This window comes from Pogoniulus pusillus, chromosome 30 (assembly GCF_015220805.1).
Source record: "Pogoniulus pusillus isolate bPogPus1 chromosome 30, bPogPus1.pri, whole genome shotgun sequence".
NCBI classification, from domain to species: domain Eukaryota; kingdom Metazoa; phylum Chordata; class Aves; order Piciformes; family Lybiidae; genus Pogoniulus; species Pogoniulus pusillus.
Genome location: NC_087293.1, coordinates 9,782,352 through 9,799,972, shown reverse-complemented (window position 1 = coordinate 9,799,972; position 17,621 = coordinate 9,782,352). Strand labels below are relative to the sequence as shown.

General features: G+C 39.1%; 1 protein-coding gene across 1 annotated transcript in view; it reads left to right on the top strand.

Moving 5' to 3' along the window:
* Positions 1-16,065, top strand: part of IFT81 (intraflagellar transport 81) — a 40,314-nt gene extending 24,249 nt beyond the window's left edge. Inside the window, exons 12-19 of the mRNA XM_064168991.1 lie at positions 4,137-4,286; positions 6,473-6,601; positions 7,384-7,473; positions 8,404-8,490; positions 10,030-10,101; positions 10,187-10,272; positions 14,793-14,838; positions 15,730-16,065. Of these exons, the coding sequence (XP_064025061.1) occupies positions 4,137-4,286; positions 6,473-6,601; positions 7,384-7,473; positions 8,404-8,490; positions 10,030-10,101; positions 10,187-10,272; positions 14,793-14,838; positions 15,730-15,912 (843 nt within the window). The 3' untranslated portion in view covers positions 15,913-16,065. The remainder of the gene's footprint in view (positions 1-4,136; positions 4,287-6,472; positions 6,602-7,383; positions 7,474-8,403; positions 8,491-10,029; positions 10,102-10,186; positions 10,273-14,792; positions 14,839-15,729) is intronic.
* The last annotated feature ends 1,556 nt before the right edge of the window (positions 16,066-17,621 follow it).

The following is a 17,621-nucleotide window of genomic DNA, read 5'->3' as shown; positions in this document are numbered from 1 at the left end:
CATGGAGAATTTGCCTGATTGATCTGTCTGGCTGCAGGATACTTTCATAGATTGAGGTAATACTGCTCAAATCTTGTGGAATTCTGTCCTGTGTTTAAGTTATTAACTACATCCAACAGTGGCTGTACCATCTTAAATTTAGAGCCTCTTAGGAAAAAAATTAGAAAATCTGTTGTGATCAGAAACTTTTCCTAACTAAATTTCATACTGTGGACAGTCTGTATCCTGTTAATTTAATCTAGTTAGAAAATTAAAACATCTGTTCCTCAGTTCTTAATAAAAACAGAGATAGTCAGCTAAGATTATCTGCAAGTATTGTGCTTCTAATGCAGATACTTTATGCAGATAATTTTATTATCAAAACCTTATTTGAAGCCTCATTTAGATTATGCATTTCAGAATTTTTTTTTTACAAGGAATACTTTATTTACTGTAATATTTTTGTGTGAAGACCATTTCATTACTGTAACCCAGTAATCCAGAAAATACTGAGTTTGAAGATTTGACTTGAAACTGAAGGATTCATCTGGGGTTGTTCTCTTTGGGAAACAATCTTACCCATTTTCTCCTGTAACGATGCTTGCGGAGTAAGAACCTTGTGAAAATTTCATGTGGGGCAAATGTTATTTTTATGGAGATGAAATTATGGCCTTAGAGTGAAAGCATCATGCTAAGCATTAGAGAATCTGGGCTTTGATCTCAGTTCAGCAATGCACTGAAGCATGTGGACAACATCCTTCTGTTCTTTCCTGGAGGGAAGCAACCTGCCAGGCTCTGTATGGTCCTGCAGAAGCCATTTAAATAGCTGTGAATCAATCTTGTCAGATTTAGAATTGTTGTGTTGCTTACTACTTCACACAGGTGTGGTGAGACTTAACCTGGTGCTAGCAATCTCTTTCAGATTGTGGAATGTGGAGAAGCATAAAGTACCAGCACTGCTGGATTCTTCCAGTAAATGTGGAACTCTAACAGAGAAAAGCTGCCCTGGGATGCTAGAGACCTGCATGCTGTAGGACATTACGTGAGAGGCTAAAGTCCTGTTTTCATTCATGCTATTTCATATTCTAGATTCCAAGCTTGTTATGTTACAGCCACCCATAAAAACAGCCAAGTGAAAAAGAACTTTGCTTTGCTTTCATTTGGATAGTTTTTTCTCTCTCATGGGGGCTCTGACTCGGCTAGCAAACATCGGTCTCCAGCCTTGTTTACTTGAACTGCTAACTCGGTGCCAGCAGTTGGTTCTTGTCCAGTCATTTAATCTTTGAAGCTATTTGTGTTAAGTTGCTTGAGAAAGAAAAGCTCACTGGTGGATGTTGCCTTGAGTGGTGCATCACTGCAGGCACTGACAGATCATGGGAATTCTGTAGGTTGAGCCTGCTGAGTTTCTGCACGGGGAGCAGTTGACCTGGTCTGTGGGAAAATGCTGCTGCTCAGCAATGGAGTCCTTTTGGTTGGTTAGCTTTAAAGTGATATGGCTAAGCAATGTTGTTCTACTGTGAACTATTCAAATTATTTAAAAGGCCTCTTACCACAGTAAATTACAGTGTTTTATAGCATTTTAAGGGCTTGATTTTTTTATCTACATAAAGATGGGAGCATGAGATGTAGAAAGCCTCTGAGGTAATGCTGACACAAATGAAAACACTGTTACTTTACAAGAAGCTTATTTTTAGTTTTTTGGAGACCTACAGAATGACTCTCAGCTTTTAGGCTGAAGAAACCTAATTTTGGCTAAAGATCTCAGTAGCTGCTGACTGAAGTGGAGTTAAACGTAATAACTTCAGCTCTGCATTTGGCCCTGGATCTAAAGAAACCTTCAGTTAGTGAGATTTTGAGGTCCTAATTTCTACTGCATTGGAAATAGATGAAGCCTTCTGAAAATTCTGCTAAATTATTGATTGATTTTCTGCAGATGTTATCACTTTGTTACTCTTGTTTCTACCTTGTTTTACTTTACGTGCAGCAATAAAAGCTATGTAAAAGGTTGAGTTTGCTTTTAAAAAGCTGCAGTGCAATGAAAGGAGGACATCCATCTCCTAAATTGAATAGGTTTCACTCATCAATGTGAGCATTTGTAGTTCATTTTGGATGAAATTTTTATTACATAGTCCTAACTTAATCAGCTAATAATAGAACATTGGTGGAATCAGTTCTTTAATCAACAAGGTATTTTGACTTCCATTGTAAAATACATTATGCTTGGAATATGGAATATGCAAATACTCTACCTCCCACTCAAGCTATTTTCAAGACCTTAAAAGTAGCTGTAGAAGTGAAGAGAATAGTTTGCTTTTCATCCTGGGATAAAATGACAGAAAATCATTCAGATTTGATAGCTGCTATGTGGTCACATTTTAAGTAAGTTTAATCCTTTACATCATTCTTGACTATATTTCACTGGTCAAATGAAATATCTCAGGAGCTGTGTGATCAAGACAGATGACTGCGCTTCTCTTCGATTTTCCTCAGTTAATTGGAAAAATTGTGTTTATACTTTTATAGTCCCTTGAAAATCACAGAAAACTTGGTCTTGTCTAAGCAATTTTAAAAGATCTTTTGTATTAAGTAGGTGGATATACTTGAGTTTACAAAGAACAAGAATTAATCTGGGCAATACTCTATTACATGTGCCAATAATACAACAAAGCCAGCATGACAGTAACAGAAGTGCCTCCTCTGTCAGAGCTGTGGCTTAGGTGACCTTGTCTCTCCTTGTCCTAGGTAGTACACACAATGTAAAAGGCTGTTCCAAAGCCACACAGAGTCCAATCTGCATAGAGCACATTGAGTAATTTGTGGGTTTGTTCTTTCACCAAAAACGTTTATAGCTTTTGGCTTTAAAAATAGTTCTGGAGCATAGCAAGAGAGAAGTAGCTTTGGCCTAGATATTGCACAGGATGGCAGATGAACAGGGTTGATTTCATTTTGGGCATTTTGCCCAGGACACTTTTTATAGCACATACAGTTACTCTGGGGGTTCTTAGGCTGTGGTCACATTGGTTTTGTGGATTTAGGCTTTGGAAGGGAGAGGCACAATTGTGCAAATAGAAAAAATGATGTAAATTTCAAAATCTAAATTATTTTATGTTTGAGTTGCCAACATGTTTCAGTGGTAATGGGACTCCTGTTTTCTCCTTGGGGCTCTCTGTTTTTGTGCTTACTCTGCACATGCTGGACCACTCCTCATCAAGAAACATTCCGAAGCCTGTTCTTACATCATTTACTCTAATAAATGTATTTTGCTTTGCACCTCTGGATCTGAATGAATTTTGGAGCTGTGACTGGCATTTGCCTCATAGCTGTTATGTAAAATATAAGAATAAGACTTAGGCCTGTTTGACAGATGGAAAGCATTAAGGCAAAAAAAACAGTACATTTATTTCAACACCTGATCTTTCTTAGCTGTTACAAATGGAGCACACAGAGATTCAGATGTAAATTAGCTAAGGCTGTCGGTATGTAAAGATATGTATTATTTGACCTAGTCTTAAATAAAAATACAATTCTCCATTGCTGTAGGTTATGAGTGAGATAGACACTGCATTTCTGTGCTTCTAGACAAGGACTCTGCTTTTAGTTTCCTATTTTTAAAACTTAGCCAGTGATATCACTGATGTCTGAAAGAGTCAAGGAAAGAGAACAACAAATTTTAGCTATTAAGAACTAGCATTGAAAAAAAAAAGTCTTTACCCATGCCATCATCTCTTCTGATTTTTCTGCATTTTCTTATCACTTTTCTTGGTCTACAGAGCTCTTTGGGGCTGTGGTGCTCTGTTACAAGTGCAAATTACTACTACATTAACTTCTTTTATTATCCAGGATTCTCATAACGTTTTGCAAAGAGTAATTACTTTTCCAGCTGTCAAATGGTGGTGAGCAGAGCTGAATGATCTTGGTATTACAAACGAGTGAGCTGGGGCAGAAAGCAATTGAGCTGGTTTTCTTGATCTCACTCACTGAACAAGTGCAGAGCTGAAAATAAATAGACCCTGGGAATCCTGAATTCCAATCCTCTGTTCTAAACACTTAATCTGCAATATGCAGTCCAAACAGAATAATTATATTTTCTATAGCAACAGTCTGTGCTAAGACTTCTTTGCTTTAAGTTAAGTGGTGTTTCTGTTCTCTCTCTCCAGTTTAAACACTATGTTAATAAGCTGCGGAGCAAGAACACGTTTTATAAAAAGAAGCGACTGGAAATAGCAGAAATTACAGCTGAGTATGGAATCCTCCAGAGGACAGAGGAGCTGCTGAAACAGCGCCACGAGGCCCTTCAGCAGCAGTTGGTAATAAAGCATTTACTGCTCCCACAGTCCCAGCACTCTTCCTGCCCTGTTGACAGCCACATGATAGAATCATGGAATCATAGAATCATTTTGGATGGAAAAGACCTTTAAGCTTGAGTCCAACCATGATCTAACTACCACGTCTGGTGCTGACCTGTGTCCTTCAGAACCACATCTCTGCATCTTTGAAACACCTCCAGGGATGGGGATTCAGCCATCTCCCTGAGGCCCCTGTTCCAGTGTTTGAGAACCCTTACAGGGAAGAATTTCTTAGAATACCCAAACTGAACTTCCCCTGGTGCAACTTGAGGCCATGCTAAGATGAATGTTCTGTTAGATTCTAATGTATATCATCCTCTGCTCTCTTCCTGTCATTAGTAAGAGTCATTAGGGTATAAAATTTATTTTTGTCTGTTGACTGTGCCAGACTGTTGTACTTTATGTTCAGCAGCTGATTCTGTAATTCCTATTTAGACTGAGGGGCTTGACCCTGCTTTTTAAAGTCAATGGTAAACCTTAACTAACTCTAGCCAGAGCAGTACTAGATTCTTAAATTAGTTTTTGGTATTCACATACATCAAAAGAGACTTTGAAATTATCAACAGCAAGTAGGATTGAAGTTACCTCTGCAAAATACACAGAAATAGCATTTCAAAAGAGAGTGATCAGAAAGGAAACATTTTAACCCCAGAATATTTAGAAGAAAATGCATTTCAGAGTCAGTGAAATATTAAAAACTGAATGAATGCTTTTCCCAAGCCAGCACAGCAGGAAGATTTCAGCTCTGCAAAAGCATTCAGGGCCTGCATAGTGCCTGTAAGCATTCAGGGACTATAGATATATCCCAAATGCAATACTGCTGCTGTAGCATTTTCTTCAACTACTGCTATTCTTGTTGTCAAATACTTTTGGGGTTATCATTTATCTATTTTGTTATATGAACATATTATGCATTTTTAAACATAAAATTATGTGCATTATTAAAAGAAAATTGGAAGTGTGAAAATACATGGGACAGACTTTGGGAAGATACTCAGCTGCAGTGGGTGATGTCATGCTAGTTCAATAGGACATTAATTGCTTAATTAACAATCAGCCCAGATCTGCCACCCAGGTAGAAAGAAGCACATAAACAGTGGGATCAGAGCTTTTTCCATGATTGCTGCTCAGCTAGAAGGAAGGTGTATAAACACTTAGAAGTGTTTTTTTTACCTACATCAGTCACCTCACAGGAAGGTCACAGCAGAGACAAAGCACTGGAAGTTTTTCAGTGAAGTAGTCAACAATCTCTTCTCATTTAGTTCTGACCTTTTCTAAACTACCTTGTAGTAAAACTACAGAGCTCTGACTTCATCAGGTTCTTATCACCGGGTGACTAGTGCACCCTTTTCCCCTCTAGAGTCTAAACTACTCTTTCTAGCCCCGGGCATAACATCCTGTCAGACTTCACACTACTGCTAAATCTGCAGAATGCTCCCAGCATGGCAGCAGCAGGTAGAGTACATATAAATCTTCTTTTAAATGTAAAGTTGTAAAAGGATTTGAGGATAATGACCTGGAGTTCATAGATCTGTGGTACTTTTAAGAAGGAATGTTTTGCTTTTTAGCAAGAGTGTAAATCAACACTTAGCTTTCAGTTATCAGTAAATGCTCTCCTTAGGTACTTTGAGTAAACATTGCTAAAAACCATTCCACCAACTAGAATTAAATGTGAAGTTTATGTCCTGTATCTCTGGAATTGGTTACCATGGCATTAGTATTCCTGTAATGAATACAATACTTAATTAGTTTTGCTTGACAGTTGTTTACAAAAAAAAATAGCTACATCTTCATGTTAAGAATCTGGATTCTACACATGGAACTTCTTCAGAGCCTGGCCCAAACCACAAGTTACTTTGTGGAAATATTTTGGTGATTTCATTGAGCACTGGATGAAGACCAAAGACTGGATACACAGAAGAGTGTGCTCGCAGGAAGTTGTTACTATCCTACTGTCCAGGCACTAGAGAAACAGTTGTTTTTTTCTGGCAGCTACATCACTTTTAAAATAAGTGGATTCCAGTACTTACCTTTTCCTTTTCCTTCTCCTTCCTTCCATTTCTTACAATATTTTGGCTCTGTGAAGGGATTTGCTGTGTTACTTGATTCATGGACTCAAATTCAGCATTTGGTTTTTGTGTCTGCAGCAAGCTATAGAAGAGAAGAAAGGTATTTCTGGATATAGCTACACCCAGGAGGAGCTGGAAAGAGTATCTGCAGTAAAGAGTGAAATGGATGAAATGAAAGGCCGGACTCTAGACAACATGTCTGAAATGGTGATTTTTGTCTTAAATTACTGTGTTTCTTCAGTTTGAATATCTGGTTCCTCAGCATATAAGACCAAGCTTAATATTTTTGTTTAGGTTTAAAATTTTCTTTTAGCCCAAAAAGCCATATCTTGACTTTTTCTCTGTAGCCTAATGTTTAATGCCCTCAGACCTGTCATGTTTTCATTTAACTTCCCACATAGCCGTAGAAGCAAGACAGAACTTGAATTTCTAATTTTAAAATATTATGGAAGAGAAAAAACTAAAATAGCTTTCTTTGAAATCATTAGGGCACTTTAAAAAGAAACCAGTATAATTAAACCAGAACAGCTCTCAATAATAAAAAAAAAAGATCAAATTTGAGTTTTAAGTATGAATATTTTTAAGTGATTCTGTTTTGGCATTTTCAAACTTTATTTAATCTGTGCAAGTTTGTTTGTTTGTTTTCTTAAGGATTTCTTCCTTTCTCTCAGCCCTCCTCTATGCAACTTCATTTTCTCCTACTTCTTAAGTTCTTAAGGCACAAAGGTTGTGTTCTGGACTTCTCCCTGATGTTCTCAGTTGAAACAAAGGGAGCAGAACTTGTCTTATTTCTGGTAACAACCTCACTGCAAGATGGGCTTTTTCCCTTGAGTAATTAGGCCTGAACTTATATTCTGATAGTTCAGGCTTCATCGCATATTTTTTCTCTCCATATTTTGATTTGCTTCTCTTTCTTTTCACATTCCTACTTATATAAATATACTATTAGTGTCATAGTGTTTATGTACATTATTTTGTTCCTCTCTCAGGTAAAAAAACTAAATGCTATGGTGGCAGAGAAGAAGGCAAGCCTGGCTCCTGTTATCAAAGAACTGAGGCAGTTGCGTCAGAAGTGCCAGGTTAGTACAGATGCCTCTCTCCCTCTATGTAAGTCAGAATCACAAATAATTTACAGATCTTTGTACAAGGAAAATGGAAATAGCAGAATGGATCATCAGTGATTTGCAACAGGTAGCATGGTTAAATGTGGAATCTGTTAAAGCTCACATTGCAGGCACAATTCTGTCCTTTACAGCAATTAAAAAATTACTATGCCAAGGGAAAATGTACAAAATTCTGGTTCAGAACCAAAGCAAACTTTCTAATTAGTTTCAAAGCTTTACCTTCATCTTGATGCTAATGATCTCATCAAGGGCTCTCCTTTTTAAATAGATTGCAAATAATATCTCATCCACGGAGTTGAATACATTGATCTAAGTCCTCTGACAACCTGTAGGAATGACAGATTCATCTATTTGTTTTCAAAATGTTATAGAGATGAAAAAAAAGTCATTCAGATCCACAGCTGAACTGACTGGCTCATTGCCACAGAGCTATCCATTTATCTATCAAGCAAGTTTCCAGGAAACTCAATTTTAATGGTTCTATAACAAGTGTCAGGAACTGAAAAACAGCTAAAGCATTGTTGTGTATGACTAGAAAGCTGCCCTTTCCTAGGTAGTAAATATATTAATCCTTTCTTAATCTCTATTTTAGAATTATTTTTCCTTTCTGCTTGCAAATGCTGCCCTGTTAATCTGCCACATTGGAGCTGTAAAGAGGAAATGTGCCTGCTGTGTTGTGGGGTGTGCAGCTGATCCTCCAGTATGCGAGTGGAGGCGAGTGGTTTCCCTGTGCGTAACAGAGCCCATGTGCCTGCTGGGTTTATGTAAGGGTCTCTGAGTGTGCCAGTAGCTGAGGTTGATGTGTGAGCCCAGTGAGAACACAGAATGTCACATGCCAGGCGATTGAAGATTTCATTTGTGTACCCTTTTGCCCTTTCACATAAGGAATTAACTCAAGAATGTGATGAAAAAAAAATCCAATATGACAGCTGCGCAGCGGGGTTAGAGAGCAATCGCTCTGCGCTGGAACAGGTAAGAGAGAGGCTTTTTCCTGTGTGTTAATAAACGCTGTGCAACATGTCATTCACTGTGCCACGACATCTTCCCTGTCTTCCCTCTGGATATGGAAAGTACAAATCCACTTCGGGTGGATATGAGTCAGTGGTGGTGCACAGCTATGCAACCATGCCTGAAAGCTGCTGAGGAGCAGCAACAGTGGCACTCTTCTGTTTTGAACAGCAGCAAATGATCTCATTGGGACATCAGTGCATCCACCAACAGCCAGTTCTGATTAGCAAGGGTGTTGTAAAAGAAGATATGTCTGCCAAAAATCCTGATAGTATTTGTTAGACAATAAATTGGCCATAAAGTAAAGATTAATTTATCAAGTCAAATCTTTACATGCATTTAGCATGTTAATGGAATTAACCAATCGAGTGGATAATGAATGCAGTGAAGCTGATGGCATGGATACTTCATTAAATGCCACTGCCTTGTGTCCTTGTGTACAACAGGTTTTTAAATGCAGCCCTACAGGTATAGCCTCTGTGTGTGTCTTAGGCATTACTTGAACTGTAGCACTTTGAGGAAGGGAGGCACTTAACCCAGTGCAATCCTTTAATGTGGGGACAGTTTTAATATGTTTGTATGCATCTGCTTTATCTCACTAGGTCACCTCTTGTGATTTTTTTTTCTGGACTGGATTTGTCAAGGCCTTGCTCACATAAGGAATATTCTTCAGAATAACAAAGGCATACATTTAAAGCGTGGGTGGATAGATAGGTCATTTTCCTGCACTAAAATCACCTTTGCAGGGCTTACTCCAAGAAAAAATAAAAGAATCCAGATGACCTTACTATGAATTAGGCCCTCCTTAAGAACTGTTTTACACAGCTTGGGTTTTTTTTCTGGCAGACAAAGCTTAGTCATTTTCTAACACATGGTGACCGTCACACCCACTGATACAGAGCTTGAAGTGTCAGCAAACTCTTGCAGTTAAACAGGATTCATTTTTGCAGCTGATGGTCTGAAAATCACATAGTGATAGAGCTTTGGAGTTGACAACTGCTGTGTGACCTGGAGTATGTGAATTCCATTTGGATTATTAGGGCTTTTTGATAGGAATCCTTTAGAGATGGGACTAACCTGCTATCTGCATACTCCTCAATATAATTAGTGATTGCTAATTGCATACTATTAACATCTCTGTCGTTTTTTAACACACATTTTGCAGGTGTGTTCCAGGAAATGCTTATTCACAACTGTATTTACCACTTCAGATGTGCTTAGGAGCAAGAGTCTTGGCAGCACTTGGGAAGTGTCTGTTAGAAGTCAGTCATTAATTATCACCTATTAGCAACCATTAAGCGTTTCTGACTGTGACTGAAACTGCACATCTAAATTATCTTCCACTTTAGAAGTGAGCTCTGTAAAGCCCAAATTGTGCAAATATTGAAGCAATTCTCAGTATTGTTTGTTACCAACTGTCATGGGTTGTAAAGCAACACAGGGCATCATCTCCTGTGGACTTTCAGATATCACGTCCTTCAAAATCTTATTCTTCTACTGTAGGAAGTGAAAGGACTTCTTGAGGAATGTGTTCAGGAAGAAAGCAACTACCATTATATTAACTGCATGAAAAGGGTAAGATCACAAGAGGGACCAAATTGTTTGCTGTGAAATGAATTAGCAGTTACAATATTTTAGTTCATTATGCATATCTTTGCAGAATCTAGAAGTACAGCTGCAGCGTGCTAAAGAAGAAATGAAGGTTTATGTCTCCCCAGACCCCCAGGAGAGACGAAAGGCAATTCGGTGAGTGTGTCTAAGTCTTTCCTCTGTATTAACTTGAAGGATATTCATAAACTAAAGTTAAAGTCAGGAATTTTCTCACTGGCATTTGAACTGGAGGAGTTCACCTGGTAAATTTAGCAACACTAAAAATAAGCATCTCAAATTCCAGTCTATACTGCTGCAAACCTACAAGTTCTCTCAGACATACCAAAAGCTTTTCCCTTCCTGCTTGGAGATTATAGGCCCCCGATAGGGGTTTTAACTTGCAGCCCTGTTGGCACAAACTCAGAGAAGCTGTGCTTCAGCTGGGTCCTGCAGGAAGTGGGGCCCTACCAGACGCAAAGCCTCTGCCAAACTTCCCCCTGAGACCTCTGTGTGCAGCAGTAGAAAGTCTACTACTTCTCAGAGAGCAACCATATGCTGTCCTCAGGTTCTGGCCATTGCTTGCAAGTCTTCTACTCTTCTTTCAGCTATGGTAGCTGTTGCCATCATGGGTGCAGGAATGGAGTGCTGCAAATACTCATCATAAATGGGTTTTGTTTTGCTCCTGTTTGTAGCTCTTACTGAGGGTAGAATGAAAATTGTTCTGCATCATCACTAATCTTCACCTTTACACTCAGTTTAATTTTCTCCAATATAAAGACATTTGCTTCATTCTGTAAAGTTTTCCAGAACCCCTTTGCCCATCAGGGAGAGAAACAGAAAAGGTTCTGAAATGCCCCAGAGGTATTTTTGGTGTAATCTTCTATTTTAAATAGTGCAGTCCTGCCCAAGGTTGAAATGCTTTCTGAGAAGGAGATGTTTTGGATGAATTATCTCTAGTTAAGAAGTCCATCTGTTACCAGGTTATATAGATTGTTTTTTACACTTTACTGCATTTTCTAAGAGCATCCTGTTCAAAATTTTGTTCTGTGTTCAATCTTTTCATACAATATAAAAGCTGAAACAAAAGCTGCAGAATAAAGTCAACAACATCAAAATGAAACCTCAGGAAAATCCAACCCAAAACATTTATCCTTTTCATTTTGGTTAAAGTATCAGAGTAGCTGAGTTTTGTTCTTCATAAATAGATTTTCAAAGTTTCAGACTTTTGCATGAACTAGAAATTCTGTTTTCCAACTTGTTTTATTTTGTCAAAGCCAATACTTTTAGATCCTATCCATCAACAAAATAAACAAGCTCAAATTGTTGCCATTAGTTTTACCAAGTGGTCTTTGGCTTTCACATCATGGTATTTCTCTGTCATGAAAACAGTTATCAAAACTGTAGTTTTAAAATGGATGTTTGCTGGGTTTGATCAAGGCTGGGGTTGTGTTGGTTGGTTGGTTAGTTTCTTTTTAATGAATGGAGTGAGTGAGAAACCCTCTGACGTTTTGAGAGTAGAACTGGGTCTCTTTAAAGGTATAGTCTCTGCTGCACCAAAGAATCTCTCCAGTGTGTATCATTGTTAGTTCAGTGCACAGGGGTGGGCGTCAGCTCTGCCTTAAACCTTCCCATCTCACAGTCTCATCTTTCAGCATTCCTACAGCCCCAGCAATGTCTTTCTTTAATGTGAGACATCTTCTTAGATTTCTCCACTTGCGACAGATTGTTGCTTGAGGTCAGTGTAATGTGTCGTGTCCGAGCTGTGGCTCATGTGCAGTCTTCTGTAGTATGTGCCAAAATGCTTCACAAAATTGTTCCATCCACAAAACAAGGTAAGAATGTGGCTGAGTGGCAAAGCAAAGATAGAACTGCTTAATTGAGTAATTAATAATTGTTCTACATTCCATTTGAAAGCTTCAGACCATCCAGCGTGCTGACCACACAACAGGAAAAGAGAACCAGTAGTTGTCTGTCACTTCTCAAAGGAGAGATGGGAGAGTAAATTAATTTCTTAAGATATCTTTACCTTTCAGAATAATTTCTGGACCTTTCTGTTTCACTAGCAGCAGTGAGGCAAGCACCCTTAGTTGGTAGTGTAAGTAATAGGATGTCATTCAGTACCACCAGAGGCAGTTTCTTTACTCATTGTGGAGTGAAAAAAGGCAGTAGCTGACTACTAAAATTCTATGGGCAATGTGTCAAGATGAGTGAAAAAACTCCAAGGGTTCCCTCAGGAGACACTGAGAGATGAGATAATCATCCATCAGATCCTTCAGGAATCTAGGAAATGAAGATTAATATCCATCACAGAGACCTTCTGCAAGGATCTGAGGCATGAAAATGTTTAAAAACTCTGTAGTAAACAATGCAGGGAAACTAACAGTAAGAATAAAAACTACTAATGTTAGAGTGGGAGAGGAGGCTTAAGAAGCTTCTTACTCCATCTCACAAAATATGGAAGACTATAGGAAATGAAAGATTTATCTAACACAAGACAACAAAACAGCAAAATTAAGCAGAAGGGAAAGAAGATGTGGCTGTGAGAAAAATGTGAGTGATGATGTGAATATTCATTAGTATGAAAAGCAACCAGTTCAGCCAGGCAGAGAGGAAACCGGGGGTCAGACAGCAGGCACTGTCCTCTTATGGTCTTGCAGGGAAGGGGAGGGTCCAACTTTATTCACAGATACTAAGCAAAAAATGCTCACATCTGAAATGTGAAATGAGCATTCACGGTGTGAGTATTCACACAGGCATAGCATCAAAGCCCAGGGCTGAAACGAAGTGTGAGTCCAGCTCTGTCATTCCAGGTATGGGGAGGAGAATGCAAAGGGAGCATTACCACTCTCTCCACTGTCCCTGTTTCATTTGCTATCTGTGGGCACAGGAGCTGGGGAAATTATCTTCTCAGAGTGACTGTGCACATTTTTGACCTTCTGTGAGAGGTCACAGACTGTCACATTTAAATGAATTACAACAAAGTTCAATACAGAGCTCTCTGCAAAACAAAAAATGAGATGATAACTTTTTTTCCCCTAGACATTCTTTTAGAATGTGAATGTATTTTTCAGCAGGCACTAGAATGTAAACGGAGTTCAAATAAGCCATAAATAGAACAGCACTTTCCTAACAACATATTGACAAAAGACTGTCTTAATTCTGACCCTCTTTATCAAATACCAGTTCTCTTCTGTGGGGTCACTTCTCAGGAATGTGAAAAGTTAATTTTCTTACCTGAAAATAGAAAGTTGTAGGATTTTTAATGAAGTTATTAAGTTGCATTCTTTCCAGGCATCATTATAAATAGCGAAGAAAAACTTACTAGGAAAGACATCTAATCTTCTGGTGATTACTTTGAAAGCTCTACTTGAGGCCAAACGTGTGTGAACACATGCTGTATGCCAATGGAACTAAGAAGGTTCAGCCTGGTGATTTGGTGAGGATTGCTGGGGATCAGCTGTGCAGCACAGCACTTAAGAGCAACCTCGAGGCTGCTCCGATTTGTTCCGGCTGGAATTGTCCGAGAGATCATTAAATGATTCAACTTCATTCCTTGCACATCCTTTCCACAAGGAGCGTGGCAGGTGGAACCAGGTGGCCAGGGGCCCAAGGGCTCCAGCTGAAAGCCTGCAGGACTTAGTAGAAATGGAAGGAAAATAAGAAAGGCAGAGCCTTGGTTTTACACGGCTGCTCACCACACTCTGGCAGACTGTCACACTTTGGTATCATGAAGGCTGCTATTTCTTTCTGGAGTCTAGGATTTCTCTATGCAGTGCTTTTCTGCCCTGAGCAACTGAGAAAGTTCTTTAGATGAACCATGTTATTTTGTATTCTGCTAGTAAACTCAACCTCCAAGTTTGCCTGTTACACGTAAAGTATAATAATTGATTTTGTTTTCCCAAGTGAATCAGTGAAGAGATTTTATTGTCAAATTTAACAGTAAAAAAACAAGTGCATAGAAACGTATCTGAAGTGTGCTGTTGTGGTTTGCATATTATATTGTCAGGTTTCACGTATCAAGTTTGCCTGTGTCAGAAAGTGATCCAGCCACTTGTTACAGACAAAGGTGTACAGCCAAGGTTGTTAATAATGAATGTCAACAGTTATGCTCCTAAGCCTATATTTAGGCACCTAAATGTGACGGCTGTTTTCTGAAAGTGAGGAATGCACAGTGGTACCATCGCACTCACTGGCTTTGTCCGACCTGGGGGAAATTCCATTTGCTTTCATTTCCGTGTTCTCCCACTCATTCCAACACTACAGTCACAGTAATTAATGGCTGTGGCTTCATAAACTCTGATCTTGTAGAAAAGAGGCTGTGGCTAACCTCAGAATATCAGTAGGATAAATACATTATTAAAAAGGGCTCAAGCGTGTCCTGTTTAAGTGATCTTGCTGTTGTCTTCAAGCTGGAAGGATCAGTAACTGTGCCTGCTTCAGAAATGTGAGAGATCTTACCCAGTACCACTTTTCCCAACTGAAAGAATCACAGCTGAAAGAATCGGAGAGATCTGATCCTTGTTATCAAGGGATATGTCGTGCAATGACAGAAAGGTTTCTTCATGCTTTCTCTTCAATCTCATTTATGAACCTCCAAGTACTTTCATAATATTTCCATGCTGGCATCATCATTGTGTCCTATTTAACACAGTGGAATTGTATTCTGTTTCTTTTAGAGAACAGTACACACGGATCATCCTTGAACAGGAAAACCTTGGGAAGGTAAGAGTGAGGTTTTGACCTTTTGAAAACATTGTTCATATTTTTGTGGGGTTACCACAAAAGGCTGTGGGCAGTCTTTTATAAAAAGTATATTGCAGCCCACAAAGAAAATTCCATCACTACTGGGGCTGGTAACCAATACTCTGAAAAGAGATCATGGAGTGCTTCAGGACTTGATTTCCTGTGGGGTATAGCATGAGCCGCTTGTAAGAGATAGTCAAACAGCTTAACATGACAGCACATTCCCTGAAAACCATTTGGATAAGAAACTGAAACATGGGCATAACAAACTCTGCCAGCTCAAATTTTATGTTGTATATAAAGCAACCTGTTGAAGACAATAAATTTTGAGCCTGTCAGCCTGATGACTGTTATTAAAGGCCAGGGGATCAGCAGTGCTAAACAAAAGCAGTTGTCCAATTTTAATCTTAGATAAAGCTCAGCTAAGCAAGGACAAGATTAGGTTCACCAACTCGCACCAAACATCTTTCTTTTATTAGGCTTTTTCTGAGTCAGTCTGGGAGTGATTTTTACAGATTTGGGTTGCCACTATTAATAATCAGGAGCAGGTTTAATTGTAAAACATCAGTTCCATGCTTATAATATCATGATACAAATCTACTGCAGGTTGCAAGAGCTCTGTATAGAAATGAACTCAGATTTTTATGCATAACCTCTTGAAAAGATTATTAGACAGTTTAAAAACATCTGTAAAAAGCAGATAGCTGAGTCCCAAGTGCTAATGCATTTATCACTTGCAAGCGTTATCAACTGGAACAAAAGAATATTTCAGCAGCACATGAAAGTCTTTGCCATTCCAAGCTGCCTGTGTAAGGAATTTCTGGGGCCTAGAACTGCTTCAAAAATCTAATATTTTTGTATCTTTCACAGAAATTACGAGAGAAGCAGAAAGTGGTACGGGAAAATCATGGGCCAAATATGAAGCAAATTAAAATGTGGCAGGATTTTGAGCTGTTAATGGAATGTAAGAGAGAATGTTTTCTGAAACAACAAAATCAAACAACCATTGGTCAAGTCATTCAGGAAGGAGGTAAAGATAGACTTGTGTTATGAATTCTTCCTTCCTGACACCAATTGAGGAAGACTGTGTTAGCTTTCTAAAGGTAGCCTCTTACTAAATACTGTTAATTTTATCAGTTCTGCAGTTTGCTGTACATTATTTAGTTTTGGTAGATAAATAAAGCAATCAACTAACCTCTCTGCAAAGCTTTTCCTCCATTGTTTAAGTGACGAGATAATGTGGGTAGGAGGATCTGTTAGGAGAGCTGTGCTGGGGTGAACTCGATCATAAATCTTTGTTTATGAGGCTGGGAATGGCTTGCATCTGCAGAGAGATCAAAGGAGAAGAAATCCCTCTCCAGGGTCACAGAAAACTTACATAATTGCTCTGCTCCTTATTCTGTATCGCTAAGGTTACATTTTTGCAAGGCCTGAGACTTGATATTGTATAATTGTGGACCTCCTGGCTTGGCCCTTTCCTTCCCTATTGTCTTTATTCATCTAGTGTGACTGGCAAGAATAGAGCCATTTTCACTCAGAGCTGCACAGACCTTGCCTGCACACTCCTAGTCATACTTTCCTTGCATGGCTGAGTTAAACCAATTGTGCTTCCAGGAGACAGTTCATTGCTACAGCGTCAGGAGTTGGTACTGAGAACAATTACTTGGATTCTGAGCTTTTTTCCATTATCTTTTCTTGTTGTATTTAACAAAGGTATCTTTCTTGCATATATGCCTTCTAATTTTTCTGGGTTGCCTATGTGAAAGTATCTTGGAATGGGCTGCCCAGGGAGGTGGTTGCATCGCCAGCCCTGGATGCATTTATAAGTCATTCGGATGTGGTGCCTGGGGATATGGTTTAGGGCGAAGCCTTGTAGAGTAGAGTTATTGTTTGGACTTAATGATCCTGAGGGTCTTTTCCAACGTGAGTGTTTCTGTGAATCTGTAAACAGTGTTCAACCAAAGACTTTCTCCACTGCAGTCATTTTGTGCAGTTTGGTCTGGGCAGCGTAGTTCCAGAGCAATGATGCTACCCAAAGAGGGTCATCCCAGGGATGAAGGATTATTGATGGATGTAAGTAAGGCACAGTGGCATGTGCATACTTTAAGGGTATGCCAAACAAGGCTACTGTGTGCTCTGGCTTCAACCCATTAGCTACTGGCAACTGTCACTGCCCCTAAAATTGTGTCATGAGCCCTCCCAGCTGACCCAGGAGAAGAAGAATGTAGGTGAGGCTTGAAGCTGTCCCTCACGCTTCATTTTGGCTGAGTGCCTCTTAGCCACAACCAGAGATCAGAAGCAGGGAGATAAGTCTGCAGGACCAGAACTCTTGCTGTTCTGATAGACAGATGAGGGTTTTCTCCCCTTAGTTTTACCTGCCCAAAGCAGAATGTCTTTTGAGGACATAAAAGGTAATTTTGTTCTCTCTGGTACTTAACTTTGAGATCTTCTGCTGCTTTTTGTTTTGAGAGAGTATGGTAATTTTATAGTTCCTAGTCTGCCTTTGCATTAAGTACTTTTGTTAACAAGACTAAAATCTGATTACTGCATTTTGATTGTCTGGTATTTTTTTCCCCTTCATATTTCTTAGGTGGACACAGGTCAGTTGCTGGTAACCAGCAGCTTGCTGGGCCACAGGAAAAAGCAGTTTGAATGGACATTTAATTAAATGTGTTTCAGATGTCCCCAAAGGGTTCAAAACTGCCAGTGTGTGTGTGTGCAAGGAGTAGAACTTAGATTCATAGATTCCCAGGACATCCTCA